At 44.8% G+C, this 24,633-nt stretch overlaps 1 protein-coding gene across 6 annotated transcripts in view; it reads right to left on the bottom strand.

Moving 5' to 3' along the window:
* Positions 1 to 24,633, bottom strand: part of CAMK1D (calcium/calmodulin dependent protein kinase ID) — a 509,211-nt gene that overhangs the window by 198,546 nt on the left and 286,032 nt on the right. Inside the window, exon 1 of one of the 6 annotated variants that reach the window (XM_045060869.1) lies at positions 20,636 to 23,029. The exons of the other annotated variants lie outside the window; for them this stretch is intronic. Within the exon in view, the coding sequence (XP_044916804.1) occupies positions 20,636 to 20,724 (89 nt within the window). The 5' untranslated portion in view covers positions 20,725 to 23,029. Of the gene's footprint in view, positions 1 to 20,635; positions 23,030 to 24,633 lie in introns of those variants that run through there. 6 annotated transcript variants of the gene reach the window in all.

Below are 24,633 nucleotides of genomic sequence, written 5' to 3'. Positions count from 1 at the left end.
CAAGCAGTCCCAGAGGCCCGGGCAGAGTGTCTCCTGATCACAAGGTACACAGAAGGAAACACAGAAGGAAAAGGATGTGCCGTACCAGCTGGACAGGGGACAAGAGTTCCTTGGTCCCTCATGCCACTCAGTTACGTGATGAGCTTCAAAACCTTCCATCCCGTGTCTGTCCCTGTAGAACCATGCCTGAAGGACAATGGGTGGGACGACAGGCTGGCCATGTGGGGGCTATCTGATGGCTGAAAACAGCTGCCAGAGGCACCCTTGGAGGCCTCTGTTTGGAGGTGTCTCCTGACAAAGCAGATGGTGGGTTCTGCGGTTATGTTTTACTTATTTTTTTCTTTTCCAAATGAATCACTGCACATTCTACGCTGTGCGGCATGAGAACAAGGTGCCTGGGAGAAAGGAGTGGGTGCCTACCCACGAGAACCTGCCAAAGAACTGGTCGAGCCCCACGGAAAACAATGGTTTTTAACCATGATGAGGTTGAAAGTCATTCCCGAAGAAACAAAACAAAAAGCTCCTCTGAGCGGATACAGCGCAAGCGAAGGCCCTCGGCAGGAGGCTGGCTCAGCCCACAGTCATGGCACCCCTGTGAGGCCGGAGGTCCGGGATCCTCTGTCCCAGGGCAGGTGGTGCCAAGCCTGAAAATTCTTCTTTCCGTGTGAACATCAAACTTACCGGGATCACAGCCTCAGAGGGTCCAGCAATTGCAAAAGGTCAGAGCGTCACTGGGCCTCCCCTTTCCAGAAGAATGGCTCGGTGATTTCCGGGGACCAAGTTTCTACAACAGCCCTTGAGTGGGCCGCTTAACGATGCTCATCGCTATGAAGCTCATTATGCCTGATTGCTCCACAGTGTTACACTTGAAGTTGACCTTCTCCAATATAATCTTGTGTGGAGATGGAAGTCACTGGCCAGAAACCTCAGTTATTTGAAGATCACTGTTGCCACTCTTGCTTCTCAGGGCAAAAATGACAAACTCTTCCATTCCATTCACCTCTTCCCGTAAGACCAACAATACACTCTGTTGTCTACTTTCCTGTTGCCCCCTGGCATCTCTCCCAACCCCCCGCTTTCTCTCCCAGAATTGAACATGCCACTCTAGGGAGAGAACCAAAAGAAGAAAAAAGGAGTGGCTTCTCAGATCCTAGCACACACATCACGGCCCTCCCTATCGGAGGGGCTCACGACCCACACACTGCAGGTCAGCCTCGTGGGGCCTCACGATGGGGCCTACAAACCGATGCTCCCCCTTCTAGGCCAGGCTTGAGATAGCAAACAGCGACAAGTCTCACGGGCCATCGGAAGTTCTGGGTTCCAGCCTCTGAACTTCTCAGACCCCAATTTCCTTCATCTCTACAATGGGAATAACTACCTCTGACGGACTTATTTCAGGTTGCTGTGAGGTTCAAATACACGCGGAGACCCTTACATCGGGTGCTAGCCTACAGTAGTGTCCCACGCAATTAGGATACGATCCATTCTCCCTGGGATGGCCCACAAAGCCCAACCAGCCCGGTCCCACGAGCCTTTCGGACCACTCACCTCACTGTGCATCAGCCATGGACAGGGCTCTTCCTGTTGTCCGCTAACCTCCAAGGATACAGCCCCCCCCCCCCCCCCGCCACGTGAGGCTTTCACACTCCTATTTCCCCCTGAATCCGCATCCCCACATTCTTAGCTGGCTTCTCACACTTAGCGATTCTGCTCAAAAACATGACATTCTCTGATCCCCTACCCAAAACAGTCACATGGGAAATGGGGAAGGGACTGGGGCCAGGTACTTTCTGGAGGGAGGTGAATCTTAAGCTACAACATCTGCAAATCTCAGAGAAGCCTGAAACAGAGTTTGGTGTGGCCTTAATCAAATAGAGACCTCAACCATCAACCAGGGGGCAGGGGCATCATTCAGGCCAGAGACGGATCAGTTCCGCTACACTGGTGACCACCAACCTTGGCGTTGTGTTTCTGAGGGTTCTTTCATTTACTCATTCGTTCAACAAATATTTCCTGAGAACCTCCTGCATGTGGGGATAGAGACGGAGAGTTTCTGCTCTCAAGGCGCTTGTATCCTACTGGATAAAACTCTCAGAGAGTGGCAAATGCATAACCTCAAGCAGCTCTATGCCATCATATCCATTTGTCTCCTTCCTACCCCATGATCTGAACTGTTCCCCGTTGTGAACAATGATGGACAATGTCTTGATTTTTTTTTTTACCACATTCAATAGAACAAAACCCCTTTTTTTTGCTAAGATTCACCACTGCCCTTCAAATACTGACTCTCAAAACTCCTTTACTGACAAATATTTTGCACGTGTAAAAATTGCTGTGAGATCAGCAAGAGAGAGCTTCAAGGGGTCTGTGCTGACCTCTGGATTTAAATCATGACACGCTTTCAAAATAAAGTCTTTTTTAAAGTTTATTATTTTGAGAGAGAGAGAGAGAGAATGTGAGCAGGGGACGGGCAGAGAGAGAGGAGGGACAGAGAATCCCAAGTAAGCTCTGCACTGCCAGAGCAGACCCCGACACAGGGCTCAATCCCATAATCCAGGAGGTCATGACCTGAGCTGAAATCAAGAGTCGGATGCTCGGCCGACTGAGCCACCCAGGCGCCCCTGAAAATAAAGTCCTGAATGCAACCTCAGAACAGTTCCTCTTGCGTCACAAGATAATGAACCATCAAGTACCAAGAAGGATCCTAAGAGTACAAGGCATAGTTTCAGCTCTTAAGGAACGTTCACTTGAAGGCGAGACATACCGCGGGGGCTGCTTTATCCCCAGTGGTGCATCTTCTTGGTCCCCCCGCTTCTTCATCCACCCGTCCTCATGTGTAAACTCGGAAGGATCTACCAACTCTCACCCTAAAGACAGCAGTTACAAAGTGCCATAGACTGTGCTACGCGGGAAGTCGGTGCAACGGGGTCTCAAAGAAGGGAGATTTGGAGGAAGCTTAGGTCATGAGGGAAAGCTCACCGGCAAGACGAAGAAAGTTGATCTCGCCGGGCAGAACGTACACAAGGAAAGAAGAGAAGCAGGGTCCCAGCCATGGTCACGGTGGGGGGTGTTCATGAGGAAAAGCAAGACAGAAGGTCCAGAGGTACGCTTGCCAGTGAGGAAAAGATGTGGGGAAGAAAAAGGGGTGCGACAGTGATGGAACAGAAAGCCAGGGGATAAATGGCTCCAAATATCAAGGTGAGGAATCTGGGCTTTGTTGTTCAAATCCTGTATCCTTAGGGTTGGAAAGGACTTCAGAGATCATTTGTCCGAGAGATACCCAAAAGCAAGATGAAAGCCCACTTTTGGGAGCTGTCCTGGGGTCCCTGCGAGCTCACTGTCTAAGGAGCAGGTAATCAGTACACAGTGAAACAGTCCTGCCTCTGTGTCCCCTTGCTCTGGGATGGGATGTGTCCCCAACCATCCAAGCCAGGGAGCCCCTAACAGGGTCGTGGGCACCCACCTCCTCCTGTACCTGGGGTCCCTCACTTTATTTTTTCTTTCTTTTTTTTTTTTTTTTAATTTTTTTTCAACGTTTATTTATTTTTGGGACAGAGAGAGACAGAGCATGAACGGGGGAGGGGCAGAGAGAGAGGGAGACACAGAATCGGAAACAGGCTCCAGGCTCTGAGCCATCAGCCCAGAGCCCGACGCGGGGCTCGAACTCACGGACCGCGAGATCGTGACCTGGCTGAAGTCGGGCGCTTACCGACTGCGCCACCCAGGCGCCCCAGGGGGGGTCCCTCACTTTAGATGACACTCCCAACCAACACTGGTACGAGCCCCAGAGAAATGGAACATCACAACAAAATCAGGAACCCGAATATTTCCCCAAACAACACCTCAGATATCGTTAAGAGTCACCGTTTGGCACTTTTCTGCAAGATACTGTGGAGGTTGAAACAAAACCAGAGGTAGAGAATATGTCCCCATCTGTAATGACTATAATCAAGATCTTCCCACACAATGAGCTCTTTACTTAACAGCCACACAGAAGGCCTCTAACTTCTCTCCGTGTGATGTTCTGACAGCCTCAACGTGGGAACAGCACACAAGAGTTCTGGAAGAAGGGACAAGCCTTTAGCTCTGTTTCTTTACTGGTTTTACTTCATATATAAATATGTTTATTGTCATCTTGGGCTTTCATTGCCTTGGAACAAGATGTTTCCACGACATCAAGTGGAGTGCAAAGTTTATTGCATAAAGTTACGGTTTTTGAAATCGCAATAAAATAAATCCCCTGGTAAATTAAGTGGAAAGGCAGTATTTGTTGTGTGCTTTCTTTGTTTTAACTAACAAACGAGAACTCAGCATCTAATAAAAATATCCCCTTTTGAGTGCAGACCACTAACGCTCTGTTGTTTTATTTTTGTTCTATAGATCCAGAACAAATGAATTATTGTGAGGCCAAGAAAGTCTACTGGACCCTTGAATATGTTGTGGAACATTTTACCTCTTCCAAGGTTCTGCACATTTCAGAGCAACATCCTAACCCCAGGGTGCTCAAATGGGGGGAATACATCAGAACCAAGTAAAGAGAGCTTTTATTAATGCAAATTCCAGGACCCCACCCCAGACTTAATGAGGCAGGATCTCTGAAGGGGGACCCACGGGTTTTCCTCAGTGACACCTACAGTTCAGAAGTATTGCTCAAGACAAAGAAGTTATTTTCTAACTGTGAATTTTAGCCTTTAATGTGCTCTATGAAGAAAATGCAAAATATGGAAACATCCTAGTATTCCTGGAAAGAAACCAGCATAGGTTTTTGGATGTGAAACTCCCATTTCTTAACAGAAAGGCTCCATCGGTTCACTCCAAAGGAGAAGAAAGGGCCCAGACTCTCGGAGAGAAGGCAGAGGACTGGGACAGTCAGGGGCTTTCCACAAGGGTCTAGAAGAGTCTACACTAGTTAAACTGTGCTCATTTCTTCCAACGCAAGTGGCTCAGGGCTGTGCCTCCACTAATTCTGTAACAGCAGGTGGTGAGGCCAGTCCTCAGTACGCCCTGAATAATCCGCTGCACATGCCCTGAATCAAAAACGCAAGAGGAGCCTCAAGCTATTGGAGCCCAAACCCTGGTGATAAATGTTGCAGGACAGACGAGGGGCAAGCAAGGGCTGCGATTAAGGCTGTTTCCTGGACGTGAGGCAGGATAAAGTACACTGGAGACTAATTCTGAAGGGCTCTGAAGGGCAGAGCAAAGGGTCTGAACACTTCCCAATTAACAAGCATGCAGCTACCAAGGGGTTTTGCCTGCACAGAGGCTGATGTCAAGCGGCAGAGCAGTCGTGAGGGGCACGGACTCCGGAGCCAGGCTGCCTGGAAGTGAATCCCAGCTCTACAAATGCCAGCTGTGGGCTCTCGGGCAAGTGGCTCACCCTCTCTGTGCCTGGCCTTCCCACCTACAACAAGGAGATAATAGGAGCACCTACCCCCTCGGGCTGCTCTGATGACCAACTGAGCTTGTATATATGAAGAATCTGGAACATAGTAACACAGGGGAAGCTGAGTCTGTTTAATGGCATTCAGCTTGTTCCACCGATTGATACATCAACTCATGTTATCCTGATTACACTATCCAGGAGAAGCCTCTCAGGGGGCTGTGATGATCTTGTGATGTGACACGGAGGGAAAGGATGTGAGGGGCGGCACTGGCTGAGAGAACAAGGACCCGCGTATGAAGGGGAAGAGCTCAGCTGTGCATCCAGAGGCCTGGGTTTGAATCCCAGCTGGGGGCGGGGGGCGGAGGAGGGGGTTGGCGCTGGGCTTTACTTAACCTCTCTCTGTTCTGCTTCCCTCCACCGTCAAAACGGGGGCACTCTCAGGACACGCCATGCTGCCAGGAGGATCAAATGCATGAGCCATACAATATAAGGTTATGTAACACAATAAAATTATATAATAATAACACAATACATATTGTTGTCCATATCACAGCAATGTCAAGTGCTCAGAGGGGTTTCTGGCCAGGAGTGAACAGTCAGCACCACTGAGGTCCTTGTTACACTGATAATGGAAGTCAGGTGTTCCCGTGGTTTTTAAAAAGTCACAGAGGCGCCCGGTGTGGTTCGGTCAGTTCAGCGTCCTACTCAATCTCTGCTCATGTCACGATCTCCCGGTTCGTGAGTTCGAGCCCCACGTCGCACTTGGCTGTTAGCGCAGAGCCTGCTTGGGACCTCTTCTCTCCCTCTCTCTGCCCCTTCCCAGTTTGCACTCTCTCTGTCTCTCTCTCAAAATAAATACATACACTTAAAGAAAAAAAAAAGGTAAAAAGTCACAGAGAGAGAGGGACGCCTGAGTGGCTCAGTCGGTTAAGTGTCTGACTTCAGCTCAGGTCATGATCTCACGGTTCATGGGTTCAAGCCCCATGTCGGGCTCTGTGCTGACAGCTCTGAGCCTGCTTAGGATTCTCTCTCCCTCTCTCTCTCTCTCTTCCCCTCCCCAATTTGTGCTTTCTCTCTCAAAATAAATAAACTTTAAAAAAAAAAGTCACAGAGGGTGAGAGGGAGCTAGCTACCTGTGTTATTTACTAACCCCCTCAATCAGGAAATGCTGTAGGTGCTAGTGACCCTGTGGTGAGTCAAGGGCAGCCTGGCTTCACCACTTGTGTCTCCCCACTGAGCACAGCAGGAAGGGCATCACTGAGCTGGGGAGGAGTCGTGGGGAGGATGGTCCAGGGCCCCAAGCTAGAGCATGGCTTTACTGTCACAGACATCACCTGGCACCCTCCGTCCCACCTGCTGCAGAAGACAGGCTGTCCTCACTGCTCTGGGGAGGACCCGTTCACCGCTGGGGAAGCTGGGCCGCCCGTGGCCTGGATGCCAGAGAGCTCTGTGCTGCACCTAGAACCCAGTTCTGACGCTCAGCCCTCCTGTACCTCCGCCTGCCGCAGGCTAAAGCCTACTTGGGATTCTGTCTCCCACCCTCTCTCTCTGCCCCTGTCCCCTGCTCTCTAAAATTAATCATCATCATAATTGTCATCATCATCCGGCAGTATGTACCAAAACTTACTATTGAAAAAATAAAAAGTAATCATCTACTCACAAATACACTGCTTAAAATCATACAGCATGCTCCGCCCTCCCGGGACCCTAATTTTCTCACTTGGAAAGTGAAAGGGTCTCCAGTGCTGGTGGGAGTATAAAGTGCAACCAACTTTTAGAAAATGAATCTGACGACGTCTATTCACATGCAAGACATACACACCTTGGATCCTATAATCCCATGCAGGAAAATCTTTCTGGAAGTAAAAGAGCCCAGTAAGAAAGGACAGGAGTAAGAATGCAGGAGGATGTTTATCCAAGTGTTACGTGGAGAGGCTGAAACAAAAATAAAAATACAGAAGCCAACCTGAAAGTCCATCCACAAGGAAATGGTTGAATAACTGATGGTATGTTCGTTTGCAGTACATGATGCGGATCTTATTAAGGAGGATCAGTTGGGGGCTTTCATTAGGTGCAGCAAAAAGACAGAGGAGAGGAAGACATTACCTATTGAGACAGGTCAACAAAACTGAGGCAGCAGAAGCAGATGGTCAAGTTGCAACTGATTTGACAGACCAGCAGACCCAAACCTAAGCCCAAGGCTGGGACGGGGAGGGAGGCGTGGAAAATTAACACAATCGGGGCTGGTTTGCAACCCTGAACCCCAGAAGGCTCAGGAATTGAAGGCGCCGGGTGCCTCGAAAGGTTGGTTTAAAACCAAGGGGATGGATCCATCTTCAGAAGGACCATATACACCCCCGGACTGTCTCCCTTGAGCAAGCCCAGGAGGTAAAGCCGAAGGTTCGCTCTCCAGAGAGGCTGACGAGGCAGACTCGGATGTGGCTGAGGGGACACCGAGAAGACAGGAGACTGAATTAAAGTCCCGGCCTCACTCAGCTCCCAGACGCTGGGAGCCAACCTCCATCTCCGCCAAAGAAAGACACGGGATGTGTATAGCAGCTTCGTTCATAACTGCCCAAACCAGAGAGCAACGAAGGTGTCCTTGAGCAGATGAATGGATAAGCCAACTGTGGTACATCCAGACAGTAGAACGTCATTCAGCACTAACAAGAAGTGAGCCATCAAACCACAGAAAAGTCATGGAGAAGGCTTAACTGCATATTGCTAAGTGAAGGAAGGCAATCTGCAGAGCCTGCATGCTGTGTGATTCCAACTATACGATGTTCGGGAAAAGGCAAAACTATTCTGGCAACAAGAAGATCAGTGATAGGGGATGGGTAGGGAAAGAGAGGAAGGGGGAGGAAGAGAGAACTAGATGGAGGACAGGGGACTTTTAAGGCTGTGAAACTATTCTCTGCGATATTGTAACAGCGGATACAAGTCATTACACATTTATTAAAAATCCATAAAATACAACAGGAAGCGTTACCCCTAATGTAAACTATAGACTTCGGCTAATAATAATGTATCAATATTGACTTATCAATTGTAACAAACGTATCACACTAATGCAAGACGTTAAAAATAAGAGATACTGTCACCTGAAATTAATGTAACATTGTGTGTCGACGTTAAAAATAAGAGATGCTGTCACCTGAAATTAATGTAACATTGTGTGTCAACTATATTCAAATAAAAATTTATTTTAAAAGAATGGGGGGGGTGCTGGGTGGTTCAGTCAGTGAAGCGTCTGACTTTAGCTCAGGTCATGATCTCACGGGTTCATCGGTTGGAGCCCCGCTTTGGGCTCTCTGCTGTCAGTAGAGCCCACTTCAGATCCTCTGTCCCTCTCTCTCTCTGTCCCCGGTCTCCAAAATAAACATTTAGAGAAATAGAGTAAACCGAGGGTGAGGGTTTACGAAACTCTGTACTTTGCATCATTTTTTCTGAAAACCAGTAACTGCTGAAACAAATAGTCTATGGATTTTTTTTTTAACTCACAATGAGTCATGACTACATATGCACTAAAAGGGCTAAAATTAAAAATACAGACAGCACCAAATATTGATGAACAACTAGACTTCCCTTAGCTACTGGAGGCAATGAAAATGGTTCAACCACTTTGGAAAACAAACACACAACCTACCAAGTTACCCAGTCTTGCCCCTCCGAACGATTTGCCCCAGAGATGTGAAAACACATCTACACAGAGACCTGAATACAAATGTTCTATAACAGCTTTAACATAAAAGCCCCAAACTGGAAAGAACCAAACGTTCGTTGACAAGTGAACAGATAAACACCCTGTGGTATGTTTATACAGTGGAACACTAGCCAGCAGAAAAGAACAAATACAGTAGCATGTAATTCAGTATCATTAACATTATACTGAAGGAAAGACACCAAACAAAAAAAGCACACGCTGTTCTAGAATAGGCAAAAATAATTTATAGCAGGGGTGCCTGGCTAACTCAGCTGGTAGAGCATGTGATCTTGGGGTCATGAGTTCGAGCCCCATGCTGGGCACAGAGCCTACTTAAAAAAAATAATACTTTATAGTGAAAACAAAATCAAGACAAAAAACCCCCTGAGATCAATGGGTGCCTGAGACAGAAGGATTAACTGGGAACGGACACAGCACTTTTTTTTTTTTTGAGGCTATGGAAATATTCTATATTTTGATGGGGCTGGTGATTATCTGGATGTATACAATAGTCAAAAGCTCACAGAACCATATGCTTTATATGGATGCATTTTATTTTACATAAATTAAACTCCAATAGAGTTCATTAAAATGAGAAAGATAAACAAGGTAATTATTAAGTCCACAGGAAACAAACAAAAAACAAACCACAAGAAAGAAAATGTAATCCTAATGTACCTCTATGATTTTGCTGTACTATTTATGTAGTCACATAATGTAAACACTAATCTTAGATTTAATCATTTAAGACGTGTGTGGGGGGGGGGGAGGGAGAGAGAGAGAGAGCGAGAGAGAGAGCGCATATCCGTATTTGTGTGGTTAGATAAAAAAGCTAAATCCTGTTCTAAAACGGATGAGTCAAGGAAAAATAGTAGAAACATGTTGCTTAGAAATTTGGGGATAAATACCAGAAGAAACAGTTTAAAGAGTTCAAAGTGTGTTTCTCTGGGGACAGAGAATCCAAGAGAAGGGGACACTGGGACAAAGGGTTGCTATTACTCATTTTAAGTCTATTGTTACTATCGACTTTCAAAACTATGTACAAGTGTCTTGCTTTGACAGAAGTAAAGTTAAATTTTAAAATAATGCAGGGGCGCCTGGGTGTTTCAGTCAGTTAAGCATCTGACTTTGGCTCAGGTCATGATCTGGAGGTTCACGAGTTCGAGCCCCACGTTGGGCTCTGTGCTGACACCTCAGAGCCTGGAGCCTGCTTCAGATCCCGTGTCTCCCTCTCTCTCTCTCTCTGCCCCTCGCTCACTCACACTGTTTTTCTCTCAAAAATAAAATAAATATTTTTTTTAAATGTTTAATAACGTAGAGGCCCACAAGAATGTTCGTGACATACTGTGAAATGCAGAAAGCTGATTTGGGTGTAAATAGGAGAATGACACAGCTTTCACTTAAAAACAAAAACTAACAACAGAGGTAGATGAATTTAGGCGTATAAAGAAAAGAATGGTGAACAACAAAATGTTAACATTAGCTACCTCAGAGGGAAGAAATTAAAGATTACAGAGGCAGCGTGGTAGATTATTAACTTTTTCCATATACACTTCTGCATTACCCGATGTGTTATAATAAATATGTTAGTTTTCCTATCAAAAACTCAACAACAGCAGCAAAGCTTGAATAAAAAGGATTGAACTGGCTGATCTCTAAGAGTCATACACGTGTAATATGATAAAAATATGGGACCCCAGCCTAATCTCTACTAAAAGTCCAGACTTACTGTTAATGTGACTTTTATCCCAGACAGGCCCACGTGTAATCTTAGCAAATCGTTTAAAGCCTCCAGTGAATCCACAGATGGCTTCTACTATACTCTGACATACCAAATCCGAGCAATTGGAAAGCTATCCCGTCACAGATTTCCAGGAGGCGTCAGACAGTTGAAGCAGTGCGTGTGTCGGCACACAGGGAGTTGTGGGTGAGGGGAAGGAAGGTTCTGGCAACCAAGGTCATGCGTCCATGGAGGCATAGTCCTGGATACTTTACCTGATATGCCATTTAATTCTCACAACAACCATCAAAGGAGTATGATGAAGAAATTAAGGCTTAGGGGGTTCCAGATAAACGGGAAGAAACCACGTGTCACTCTCACCTCTCAGCAGAATTCACGACCAGCTGAACTAGCCTCACCTGGACCAGGAGATTTGTTTTCCCTTTTCTTTTTTTTTTTTTTTTTTAATGTTTTACTTACTTCTGAGAGACAGAAAGAGAGAGAGGGAAAGAACACGTAGGGGAGGGGCAGAAAGAGAGGGAGACAGAATGTGAAGCAGGCTCCAGGCTCTGAGCTATGAGCACAGAGCCCAATGCGGGGCTCGAACTCGTGAACTGCAAGATCATGACCTGAGCCGGTCAGATGCTTAACCAACTGAGCCACCCAGGCACCCGGAGATTTGTTTCTCTAAGTGAGACGGGACCCCCTGTATAAAAGGAAAGGAAGAAGGGGGGAAGCACATTTTGGTTACTGCCATCTTTTTTTTTTAATTTATTTTTTTAATGTTTATTTTTGAGAGACTGAGAGAGCGTGAGGGAGGGAGGGGCAGAGAGACAGGGGGACAGATGATCCGAAGCAGGCTCCAGGCTCTGCGCTGACAGCAGTGAGCCCAATGTTGGGCTTGAACTCAGGAACCTCGAGATCATGACCTGAGCCGAAGTCAGACGCTTAACCCACTGAGCCACCCACCCAGGCACCCCGGCTACTACTCATCTTGAGTTTGTCATCTCTAAAGCAAGGAACATTCCAGCCTAATGGGAGCACCCTGATGTCCCCACACAGCCCTCACTGCTGTGGGCCAGGTTCTTTCCTACTTTTCAAACACAACTCACTCCTTCCTCCCTACTACTCAGGCTATTTCAGGAAGAAAAATGGACTTTGACCTTACTTCTCAAAACCCGTTTTCCGACCAACTCAAATACCTCCCTGACCAGTGCAGCCATGCTTCTCTCCTTTCCCTAGAGCAAACTGGTGAGGCACAAGGGCCCAGGTGCCAAACTGATAGGTTTTGAAATCCAGCTGTCCACCCCTCCCCCCCCCCCCCACCCAACCCTTGCAGGAGGAAGGAGTAGACCTATTTTTCCTATTCTTCTGCTAAGTACAAGTGAAAACCCTGGGCATTAGATATGAAACAAACATAAAAAGATGCTGCTGGGTAGAGGGAAAAAGGCAGACTGGCTAGTCACCTCAGGATCTGAGGCACAACATGGTGGTGACCTCCTGGGTTTTCTCTGTGCTTCATATATCCCAGATTCAGAACTGGGAAAAGTGGCAACCCAGAAACATCAATGGGTACAGACTGAAAAAGCCCAACAAAGCCCGCTTTCTCTCCAGCCAAAGGACTAGGCTGGCAGCAAGCTAGCAAGACAAAACTTTTAGACAATAACCACTTGACAACAGCTAAATAGCACAGAAAAAACATGTGGTCCATCATCGCCCATACCAGCAAAGACCAAGTAGGGAACCTAGACTTCTAACCTTGTGAGGCTATACCAAGGGCCTCCCCCACTAGCTAGTAATAAGGGCTGCTCCCATCCCCTGCCCCTATCTTCCATGCAGTGTCAGTGGAAACCATACAGATAGGCTAAACTTTCCCCCTTACCCAGCAGTAATGGTAGCCACCCTCCCAGTAAGGAAACCTAGTGGTGAACTGGGACCTCTATCTACCTCCACCTGGCAGTAATCAGGTAGCACCCACCCCCTGCACCTGCTAAAGTAGTGCCAGCAAAGCCATCTAAAATAGAAGGTTTTAGGGGCGCCTGGGTAGCTCAGTCGATTAAGCGGCTGACTTTGGCTCAGGTCATGATCTCGCGGTCTGTGAGTTTGATCCCCACGTCGGGCTCTGTGCTGCCAGCTCAGAGCCTGGAGCCTGTTTCAGATTCTGTGTCTCCCTCTCTCTGACCCTCCCCCGTTCATGCTCTGTCTCAAAAATAAATAAACGTTAAAAAAAATTTTTTTTTAAATTAAAAAATAAAAAAAAATAAAATAGAAGGTTTTAATAATATCTAAAGCCTCATAAGACAATACAAAACTGTCCAGGAATCACCAAAAAAACAACTTTTAGAACTAAGAAGTGAGTTCAGCAAGATCTCAGGATGCAAGAAAAACTTGCAAAAGTCAATTGTACTAGCAGTGAACACATGGACACCAGTTGAAAATACAATATCATCTACAACCCCTCAGAAAAAAAATATTGAGGTAAAAATCCAACAAAACATGTGGAGGACTGGTATAATGAAAAGGACACAGTTCTGACTAAAGAAATGGAGAGACATACCATGTTCATGGAATGGCAAGTTCAACATGGCGAAGATGTCAATTCTCCCCAGATCAATATACCAAATTAACACAGTGCCTATCAAAATCACAGCATGATTTCTGTCAATGTAAACAAGATTATTCTAATATTTACATGTAAAACAGCCAAAAAAAAAAAAAACAACCTAGGATACAGTTAAATAGTAATTTTGAAAAAGGAGGATTTCTCAAGAGAAGTGGGAGGAATAATACAACTTACTATCTAGCTACACTATCAAAACAGTGTGGTACTAACAGGGCAGTAGACACACAGCCCAATGAAACAGAACAGAGAACGCTAAAATAAACCCTCCTATATATACCCAGTTGATTTTTGGTAAAGGTGCAAAAGCAATTCAATGAAGAAAGCCTTTTTAACACATAGTGCTAGGGCAATTGGAGCAAAAGGCAAAAGAAGAAAATATGGAAGCAATAGGCAAGAACAGCAAAAACCGTGACCGAAGTCTCAGGCCTTATACAAAAATGAACCCAAAATGGATCATGAGGTTACATGTAAAAGTTAAAATTATAAAACTTTTAGTAGAGAAAAAAAGGTAAAATAAAATTTTTAGGATTTAAGTGTAGGCAAGGAGTTTTTAGACTTGACACCAAAAGCATGACAGATTTACTATATATATATTAGACTTTATTAAAATTAAAAACTTTTGCTTTGTAAAAAAAAAAGCCTTGTTAGGAGGAAGAATGACAAGCTACAGAGCGGAAAGACTATTTGTGAACCACATATCCAACAAAGGACTGTCCACCCCCTCAGTCCTATATACTGTATACAGTGTGTGTATATATATATATATATATATATATATATATATACACACACACACACACACAGTATATACTATATGTATACAGTATATATACTCAGGCTATATATTGTCATATACGCAGAGTGTATAAAGACCTTTCAAACTTGACACTAAAAAAGCAACCAATCCAAATAGAACATGGGCACGAAGAAACATCTCATCAAAGAAGATAAATAGATGGCAAAAATACACATGACAAGATGTTCAACGGTACTGGTCATGAGAGAAATACAAATTGAAACTATAAGAGACCACTGCACACCTATCAGGATGGTTAAAATAAAAAATAGTAACATCACCGAATGCTGGTAACCCAAAGGAGATGGATCCCTCGCTCACTGCTAGTGGGAATGCAAAATGGTACAGCTACGCTGGGAAAACAGTTTGGCAATTTCTTAAAAACCAAACATGTAACCACTATATAACCCAGCAGTTGAACTTCTGGGCATTTATCCCAGAGAAATAAAAAATTATGTTCACTCAAAAACCTGTACACTGAAGTTTATAAGCAGTTTTATTTTTAATAGTCTAAAAAATGGAAACAACCCAGATGTCCTTCAGGTGGTGGGTGGCATAAACAGACTATGGCCCACCTACTCCGTGTAGTACTTTTCAGCAATAACATGGAATGAACTACTGATACGTGTGACAACCCGGAAGAACCTCCAGAGAAGATTAAATGACAAAGAAAATCCCAAAAGTTTATATATGCATGCATAACATTATGATGCTAATTTATGTACATCTATACATGTTAATTACACATATAATTTCATAACATTCTTGAAAAAATAAAACTATAAAAATGGAGAACAGATTACAGGTTGCCAGGAGTTAAGGAGGTAGAGGAAACAGAGAAGTGGGTATGTTACAAAAGGGTACCATAAGGGATGCTGGAACCTTCTGTATCTCGTCCGTAGCCATGTCAATATCCTGGTTGTGACACTGTAGTACAGTTTTGCAAGATGTTACCACTGGCAGAAACTGGACAAAAAGTTTCATAGGATCGCTCCATATTATTTTTTTGCAATTGCATATGAATCTGTAATCGTCTCAAAATAAAATGTTTGAGGTTTATTTTTTTTACAAATCTAGCTGTGTGCATTTGGTCAAGTTATTCTAGGCCTTTCTATGCTTTTTTTCCTCGGGAGTAAAACAGAGGTAATAGAAATAACAGCAGCCTCATGAAATTATTGTGATTTGTAAGAGTTTCCTAGACATTAAATATTTAAACAGAGCTTAACAGATACTACTCAAAAAATACGAAACACTATCATTTCAATCAATAATTCACAAGTATTTATTGACCACCTGCTATATGCCAAGACTTAATAATTTCTTTAAAAATGGGGATCTTAGGGCACCTCAGTTAAGTGTCCAACTTCGGCTCAGCTCATGATCTCACAGTTTGTGAGTTCCAGAACCGTGCTGGGCTCTGTGCTGACAGCTCGGGGACTGGAGCCTGCTTCGGAGTCTGTGTCTCCGTCTCTCTCTGGCCCTCTCCTGCTTGCACTCTGTCTCTTTCTCTCTCTCTCTCTCTCAAAAATAAATAACATTAAAAAAATAATTAAAAATAATAAAAATGGGCATCTCATCTTGACAGGCAGTGCTACATAGTAGTGAAAGCATAGGCTTTGGCATAAGCAAGCGACCTGGATTTAGAACCCCAGCACTATCATCACTCGTGTTGTGCATCCTTGGGCAATTTACTTAACCACGCTGAACTGCTTTTTCTTTAACAGTAAAATGGAGTGAATAACACACACTCATAAGGTTATGAGGACTGACATGATGCATGTAAATGCCTGCCACATTGCAAATCATCAATAAATGGTAACTATTTGCATGATGACTCATAGAGTCTCTTTACTGTTACTTCTCGCATGCATTTTAAGATTGAGAATATATCCTTGTTTTTTTGTCATGCATCCCTCCTGACACCTAGGATAATGTGATACACACATAAAGTGCTCAATAAGTACTTATTTAAAAAAATAGAATAAACATTGAAAATTATTGTTAAAATAATATATGTGGTAGTAATATAATTATCAATTAATAACATAATTTATTTAAAATAATATATATTATTTTAATATGTAATACAATATATTTTATATTATACATTTCATATATAACTATTATTAATTAATAATATAAAATGATACATTATTAGAAATTAAAAACTGGCAATCCTTAATGAAATTAAGTATACGTATGCCTTCTCCTGAATATAAGACCCAAGGAAGTTCCCCCACAAGCCCACGAAGGGGCTTATACAAGGTTGAGCATTGTGATATTCCTCAAGGACGCAGGACACCAGGGCAACCCAGACATCCACCACTAGGAAGATGGAGAGTAAAATGGAGCAAAAGCAGCTGAAAATCAATAAACTAGAGGGAAATATAGTCACATGGCCAGATGTTAGAAACAGTGTGAATTAAAAATAGTAAGAGACAGAATGGAGTTTCTTTGAGAATACCACTCATGAAAATAAAAACACAAACTTGGGGCACACTGGACTGGCTCCATCGGAAAAGCGTGTGACTCTTGATCTCGGGGTCGTGAGTTTGAGCCCCACGTTAGATGCAGAGACTACTAAAAAATGAATAAACTTTAAAAAAAATAAACAATGAAAACACAAATTCATTCACACACACACCACAAAATGACAAATTTTAGGAGGACGCGCATGTTTTAAAGAGATACATTAAATCCATCATGGTGGCTATCAGGGGATAGGAAGAACAGAAATCAAAGACGATGAAGATTTTTAAAAATCATTAACACAGAGAAGAGCCTAGAATCTGCTGCTAACGACAAGCTAGAGACTGGATGAAATACTTAAGCCACCTCTCAATATTTGGGTCCAAAACAATATGAATCCATATGAAACAAATAAATATAAACTGCTCTGTTCCAATTATTGATGTTATGCAACAAAACCAGTGGTTTGAAAAGCACATTGCTCCCTCTTCCAACTTTGAAAAGTCACTATGAGGATTTCAAGAATTTTGCCTGTGGATACAGCATTTCAGGGACACTGGTATTTTCTTCTCATTTCTGTCTTTTGCGACCGTCCGATATTTTCGTCACTGGTGAATCAGAGACCTGCAATCTGGAAGAGCGAAAATGATGCCCAGGGGTCTCAGCATCTGGAAAAGCTGAAGGAAGGGTGTGTGCACCACTCAGGGTCCTTTGCATTTGGTTTCAGGGTCAGAACCCAGATGCAGGTGGGACAGAAAATTACTTTTTTCCTCAAAGTTAATATACAGCTCTCCAAGAAGCAGGAGATACAAGTTGCCCGGCCATGGTTTCCTCAATTGCTGGCCATCAGCACACTTATATCTGTCTATCAACACAGTGGCTCATTCTCTCACTCCAAGGAAAGGCTGAGGCTAATTAATACATTCCAGGAGGAAAACGTGATGATTGGTAATACCTACCATAAATGATGCCAATGTGAACAGTGGGAATTTCTGGAACGTGGGATTCTGAATGTTTTTCCTCTTTCTCCCTATACCCTTATCCTAATTGGAAACACGCCTACAAAACATGCCTTGCTTTGGTCATTGTGGGAAAATTTTTTTTCAAAAAGAAATAATAGCATCAGTTTATCAGTCAGAAGGCTTAAAAGAGTCATGTTTCCTTTGGCACCCTAGAACTATATTGCAAAACATAAATGCATTTTCAACCAATAACTATTCTAAGTAGTTACTTAGGCCACGTGTGTCCTGAGGGGAAAAAAAGTCCACTAATCACCCTGCTTATGAGATGCCCATGGTGTAAAGGGCTTGGATGATTAGAAGATGCCTTGAGCTCCTGTGACGGGACACAGCCAGAAGCAATCCCAAGGTAAATCTCTGGCCACCAAGTCTCCCTGCCCTGCCCCCAAAACACACAGGTGATGGATTTAAAAATACCACCAAGTGGGTGTCATGTGACTTAGTGGTGAAGTGTGTGGACTTGGGAGGCACATTTTCCCGGGTCCCCACTCTGGGTCTCCACTCTCTCATTGTAAAGCTTTAGTCAAGATATTGGCCCGGTCTGTCCTTTGGGTTTTACTGTGATGGGTAGGTAAAAACAGTACCTATCTGAGAGGCTGATTTGAAAATTAAATGAGGTAATGCAAAGAAAGGATTTAGAACAGTCTGGAGAATGGGAAAATCACTAAATGTTAATTTCCATAATAACTTATCAAGATAATTTAAGTTTCATTATTCACTCAATTTCAAAATATTATGTAAGAAACATAGGGGCGCCTGGGTGGCTCAGTGGGTTAAGTGTCCGACTTCGGCTCAAGCCATCTTCTCACGGTTCGTGAGTTCGAGCCCCATGCAGGACTCTGTACTGACAGCTCAGAGCCTGGAGCCTGCTTCAGTTTCTGTGTCTCCCTCTCTTTCTACCCCTCCCTTGCTCATGCTCTGTCTCCCTCTCTCTCAAAAAATAAACAAACATTTAAAAAAATCAAATAAACATTTAAAAACAAAGGAATATTTGTTTGCCCATAATCCTACTTCCCAAACATGAGAACTAATTTCATTTCTTTGCATTCCCTTCCCAATTTTTAATTCTATATCAAACACACATGCAGAAAGACAGTCCTTCCCTCAGTTCCATTTCCGAAGAGGGGGAAAGAACTTGAATAATTCTCTCCTAGAAATTACACTTGATGGATTAATTACTCAAATGTATTTCTATATTTAGATTGAAAAGGAATACAAAACCCAAAAAGCCTTATCAAGAGTCAAAAGCAGTGACTTGAGCTTCTTCTGAGTTTAACTATCAGTGACACTGAGTCACCTGAGGGCATCTTGCCTGGTCCCATTCTGCTTCTTCCTTCCCACCCTCCAGTCACAGGCTCCTGGCTCATCCCAAATACCCTTCTAGGCTCTCGGGCTTCCTACGCGCCACTCCTCAATCCTCCCTCTCAGCTGCTTCTACCAACCCTTGAAACTGACCTCAAACGCTACATCCCCGGAGAACACCCATTGCCTTGATGATTAGTCACCAAATGAGTTTCTCTCACCACATTGTGTCGTAATTATTAGGGCACAGGCTTTCTTTTAAGATTGGAGACTTTCAGCTGACTCTTCCTGGTCAGCAGTGTTTAACACAATAGTGGTCTGGCTGCTACTCCAAGAAGCAGAGGACAAGAGATACCGCTGTCTTCTTGTATTTTTGACAGCCTGGAGCCTTAGACCACTTCCACATGGGTTTCTGCACGGCCGATGGGTTGTGTGGGGCAGGAGCACACAAATGCGGAATCAGTCACCTTCAGGAAGGCAGGATGGAGCGTCCCGGGGGTCTCTCACAGACTCCTCTCCGTAGGCTCAGTTACCACTTACAAAGCAGCCAGGCTCTCAAGTCAGCCAGAAAGGCAAAAATTATGTACATGATAGTCAAAATTTCCCTCGAAAATTCTTTCCATTGCCCATAAAGTAGGATGCACACATTTTTCTATATTCAGCTCATTAAACTAATACATATTTAGAACTCAGTAATATAGAAAACTACAGATATTGCATAATAGAGAGCACACGCTACGTGCAAAAAATAACTTCACAGTACTTTTAATCACATGAAAGAGAGATGCATATGGTTGAATTTGCTTCAGTTGAACGTGTACATAATGTAAATCCACAGTTTAGTATTTTCATCAGTGATCTCAGAGCAAGAGCAACTAAGTTTGGGCAAAACAAAAATGACATTCGTTGAGCGCCTGCTCCATGCCAAGCTCTGTGCTAAGTGCCTGTAAGTATTAACGAATGCCAGTGTCACCACCCAGTGAGGTCACAAGCACTATTATGATGCCATTTTATAGACGAGCAAACTGAGACATAGAGAGGGTCAGACAACTGGTCAAGGGGACACGGCTGCTATGTGGTCTGAGAACCCGGCAGTCTGGCTCCCTGGCCACGCCCTACGCTGACTGCCTCCCTTAGTGGCTGTACGTTGACGGAGACCGTGTGCGTGTGGTGGTGGTGGTGATGGAGATCCTGGTGATTTCAGTTGAAAACAAACTCAAGTAGAGCAAAAATGTGACGTGCCTGCCAAAAAAGCGTGATTCTTGGACCACTTCAACACTTGCTCCAGAAATGGCAAGGAGAGGTCCCATTGTACGTTCACTGGAAAGATCGGCTCACATCTGAAGTGCTGGGAGTCAACTCCAGTGATATCTCTAAACCAAATACTGAGGAGACGAGCAGGGGTGTGGAAATAATACTTGATGGGGGAAGGAAGGGACGAAGGGGAGGGGGTGTGAAATGTGGGAGAGAAACCCCAAGAAGCAGAAGAACTCAGAGTTCCAGCATACATTCTGGAATCAGCCTCCCGCACTCATTGGGCAGGACACAGTTTCCTTTTTACCACTCGGTTTTCTCCCCTGTAAAATAGGGCTATTATTGCTTACTTTGAAAAATGCTTACCAAGATGGAATGAGGTGATACACTAAGTCCCACGCAGAGCACTTGACCCACAGTAAGGACTCAAAAAAATGATCCATCGCTGTCAGCATTATGACATAGTAACAATGGGAAAAGTCTGTGAAGCCAGGGATTCGAGCCTAAGAATGAATTTCCTGATAGTTAAACTGTCCCAAAATAAAGGATGCTGCCTTAGAAGGTAGTAACTTCTCCGTCACTGGCCGTCCTGTCCACAACTTGGCAAGTTACACCCTGACACTGGGGGGTGTTACTCAGATGGTGGTCTAGGAACTCCTCACCTGACATTTTTATGCACCAATGATTCCACAGCATCCCAAGTACGGTTACATATCCCAACCAAAAATAGAATCAACAGAGGCATAAAATATGTAAAATTTATGCCTTTAGCTTCAGTTTGGTTTAGGTAAATACCCTCAAATCTTACCATTCTTCTATGGTTAGAAGCGCTAAAGGAGATTCTAAAGTTTCAAAACAAAGTTCACAGTTTCCAAGGCCACACTTCACACATTTTAGATGATGGAAATGGGCATGAGGATTCTGATCAACACTGCCCTGTGTTCTCTGCAGCTACGGCTGTGACTTTCCCGCTAAGCGGGGTGCTGTCAGGTGCACCAGCCACCCAGTTTCAGGAGCCACCTGTCACACCTAGAGACCAGTTTGGAAGGGAGACTTTACTGCATATGGATTCCCAAACCCCTGTCTGCAGAAAGAGCTTTTTCAAAGTTCCTCAAAGCCCTGAAGTTGCTAGAGGAAGGGCTTATTAAGGAGGCTGAAATCTGAGCCCTTGGAGAAGGCTCGGATGGATTATGTAGAACCTGTAGGGGAAAGTGGGTGTTCAGCCTCCGGCTTTATCTACCCTTATTCCTGCCATCAAGGACACAGGCACCCACACCACACCATCTAGTCAAGTCTTGGGACAGAAGTGGGGTCATTCATTCTATCTGGTGATCTTAGCCCCTAACGATATTACCTCCAAAATGAATTATCGTCATGTATCTACCTTATAGGATTCAGGCATGCGCCCTGAGTAGACTGATCTGAATTTTGTAAGTACAACAATGCTAACAATAAAAGTCTCTATAAGAATTTTCCCCTGTCAACACAATCATGAAAATTCTAAGTGGAGCGGTGTTTCGGAAACAAAGAGCTCCAGCCTTTTGTTGTATAGGTGACAACACTAAATGCACGAAGGACAGTGACTCACCCAGACTGCACCAGGGAATACGTGACCTCCATGAGGAGAACCACCCCCTTTCTCTCTCTGCCAAGGTCTCCCTCCACTAGGACAACTGGGGGGAAATCCGGCTGTTCCTTGTCCCTGCTCCAGAGCCTCCCGCTACAGCCAGGACACCATCAAACGCACAGGACTAAAACTAGACCTGAGTCCACAGACGTAGGAAAATGCCAAGGGACAGCATTCCTTCCCTCTGCCTCGAGAGTCACCCTGTTCTTCAGTGAGGCCTCTCCACAACCCCTGAAGGGGCCTTGTCATCTTTTTTCCAGCTCAGAGTTTTGAAGCTCACTAAGCACAGCTCCCAGGGGCATCTGTGTGAGGCCCGAGGAGGAGGGACGATGGAAGGCACAAGCCTGTCACCTTCTCCTAAGGTACTGAAGAGCCCAAGAAAGTCTTAAGAGGAGTAACTTTTTAGCTCCTGCACCCCAGGTCCCTTTCTATTAGCCTCTTAGTGGTCTAGCCTCAGACACAAAGTGCCCAGGGAAGTGCGGAAACAAGGCCTTCTCAGGAGAACGTGGGGCAAAGAGAAACTCCAGTGACATTCTCCTGGAGTATCCAGGGGATTAGGGGCACAGGAAGGGTAGGGCCCATTAGTTGGGCAGACACCTAGAGATGTGATCTCAGGGCCGAGGTTGAGCCTTCTCACCAGGAAGCAGATATCTGGGGCCAGAATAATCGCAGATTAGTCTCCAGAAACCAAAGGAACCAGGGGAGGGCAGTGCAGCTGCGGGAGTGGGAACAGTAGAGCTCCCATGAAGCAAAGAGGCTCTTACGGGCCCTGGGATGGCCTCTGCTCCACCCCTTCCAAGGACAGCAGAGATCTTGCATTCTGTAGTGTAAATGGAATCTTTCTTCCAAGTTCTCTGCATCTGAATGGCGCCCCACAGTTCAGGGTCTCCCTCTGTTCTGGAACTCACCATTAGGAGCCAGCATATGGTAGTGGTTAGAACACTGGGAACCAAATACTTACATTCAAATCTTGGTTCTAGTACTCGTGTGACCCTGGACAGATTACTAAATATCTCTGTGCCTTAGGTTCCTCATCAGTAAAATGGAGTCCTCATAGGGTTCTTGTTTGGATTTAAACAAAAGGACTTATGGGGCACCTTGGTGGCTCAGTTGTTAAACGTCCAACTTCAACTGATCTCATGGTTCGTGGGTTTGAGCCCTGCATTGGGTTCTGTGCTGACAGCTCAGAGCCTGGAGCCTGCTTCAGATACTGTGTCTCCCTCTCTCTCTCTGCCCCTCCCCTGCTCACACTCTGTCTCTGTCTCTTGAAAATAAATGCCAAAAAAAAATTTTTTTTAAAAGGACTCATAAGAGTGCCTTGTATGTACTAAATTCTATATAAGCATTTGCTATTATTATCTTTCCCCCCTGGAGTTTTCAGGTCTTGAATGCTATTAACCAAACTCAAAGGAAACGATGCACCAGACGGAAAGTCTAAATCGAGGCTTGCAACCACCGAGCAGATAGAAAAAAGTCTGGTCAGTTGGACAGTCTCTTTCCATTCAAGTAAGAGAAGTCTACTTGAGAAACTAGATAAAGATCAAAAGATTGCTTTCTGAGCCCAGAGTCAGATCATCATCCTTCTGGGTTGCCACACAGAGAAGGACAGTGTCCTCTTTCCACTCCTGATCGTCCCTGCCAAGTGGACCTGAAGACTTGTGTCGGTGGGTCAGGACATACTCTGCCCCAAAAAGTGTTAGAGACAAATGGACCAACTCATGCTCAAACTCTTCCATTTTCAATGATATGTTTCATATTGGCAAAGAGGTTTTTCTGAGAGGCAGATGACAGAATGGGGTCTGAGAATGCAGGGAGAATGTACCCTAGAATCGGGGGGTGTGCCCCAAGAGAAGGGATCAGGCCACATGTCAGCAGTACGATTCACTGAAGGCAGCTGCACCGAGGCAGCATATGGATTATCACCCTGTTCATATCCATCTACAGAAAGCTTATGAACGTGACACTTAAAGCCATCTGCTGCCCATTTCTGCCGTATCACCTGCTGTGATGCAGAGGTCAAGATCTTGAGCATCTCTTTCCAGGCCTGATCCAGTGACCTTCAGCTTTAGATCAGCCAGGTTGGGAGTCTTTGTCCCATGGAAGTGGGCCGAAGCTACAAGAGAGCCCGTTGTTAAACATTTACCAGCACACCACAGGGCTGCATCCTCACCACTTCACTGAAATGGCCCTTAGGGAGCCAAATGACTTCACTGTCACTCAATCCAACTGGCACTGTTTGGTTTGTATTTTTCTCGAGCTCTCCAGAGCATCTGATGGGTGATCATTTCCTCCCTCTTGAACCTCCTTTCCTGCCTAGCTGCTGGGGCCCTCTGCTGACTCTTCTTTTGTTTCTAAGCACGTTTACTCAGGTGCTACAAGGTTCACTTCTCCTACAAGGCCCTGAAATGTTGGGTGTTTCCCACAGCTCTCGCCCTGATCCTCGCAATATGGCCTTTAAGACACAGCTGGGTTGCTTCCTCCGGGAAGACCGCCTGACCTCACCTCCACCACAGATGAATGCCTGTCTCCTCATGTGTCCCCTCTGCTAGAGGGCAAGGACTTGGAAGACCAGGACATGGAATGACAGAAACAAGAAAAAAACCAATAATGATCAACAGCCGCTACTGGCACTTACGCTCTACCAGGCATTGTCCCAAGTGTCTCGCACGGATGATTCCATTTTGCTGTTTACACCAACCCCATGAATTCTCCCACGAGTCACTTGACACTTTCAGAG

Source organism: Felis catus, chromosome B4 (assembly GCF_018350175.1).
Source record: "Felis catus isolate Fca126 chromosome B4, F.catus_Fca126_mat1.0, whole genome shotgun sequence".
Lineage (NCBI taxonomy): Eukaryota > Metazoa > Chordata > Mammalia > Carnivora > Felidae > Felis > Felis catus.
The sequence above is the reverse complement of the archived record's forward strand: the minus strand, read 5'-3'. Positions and strand labels throughout refer to the sequence as shown.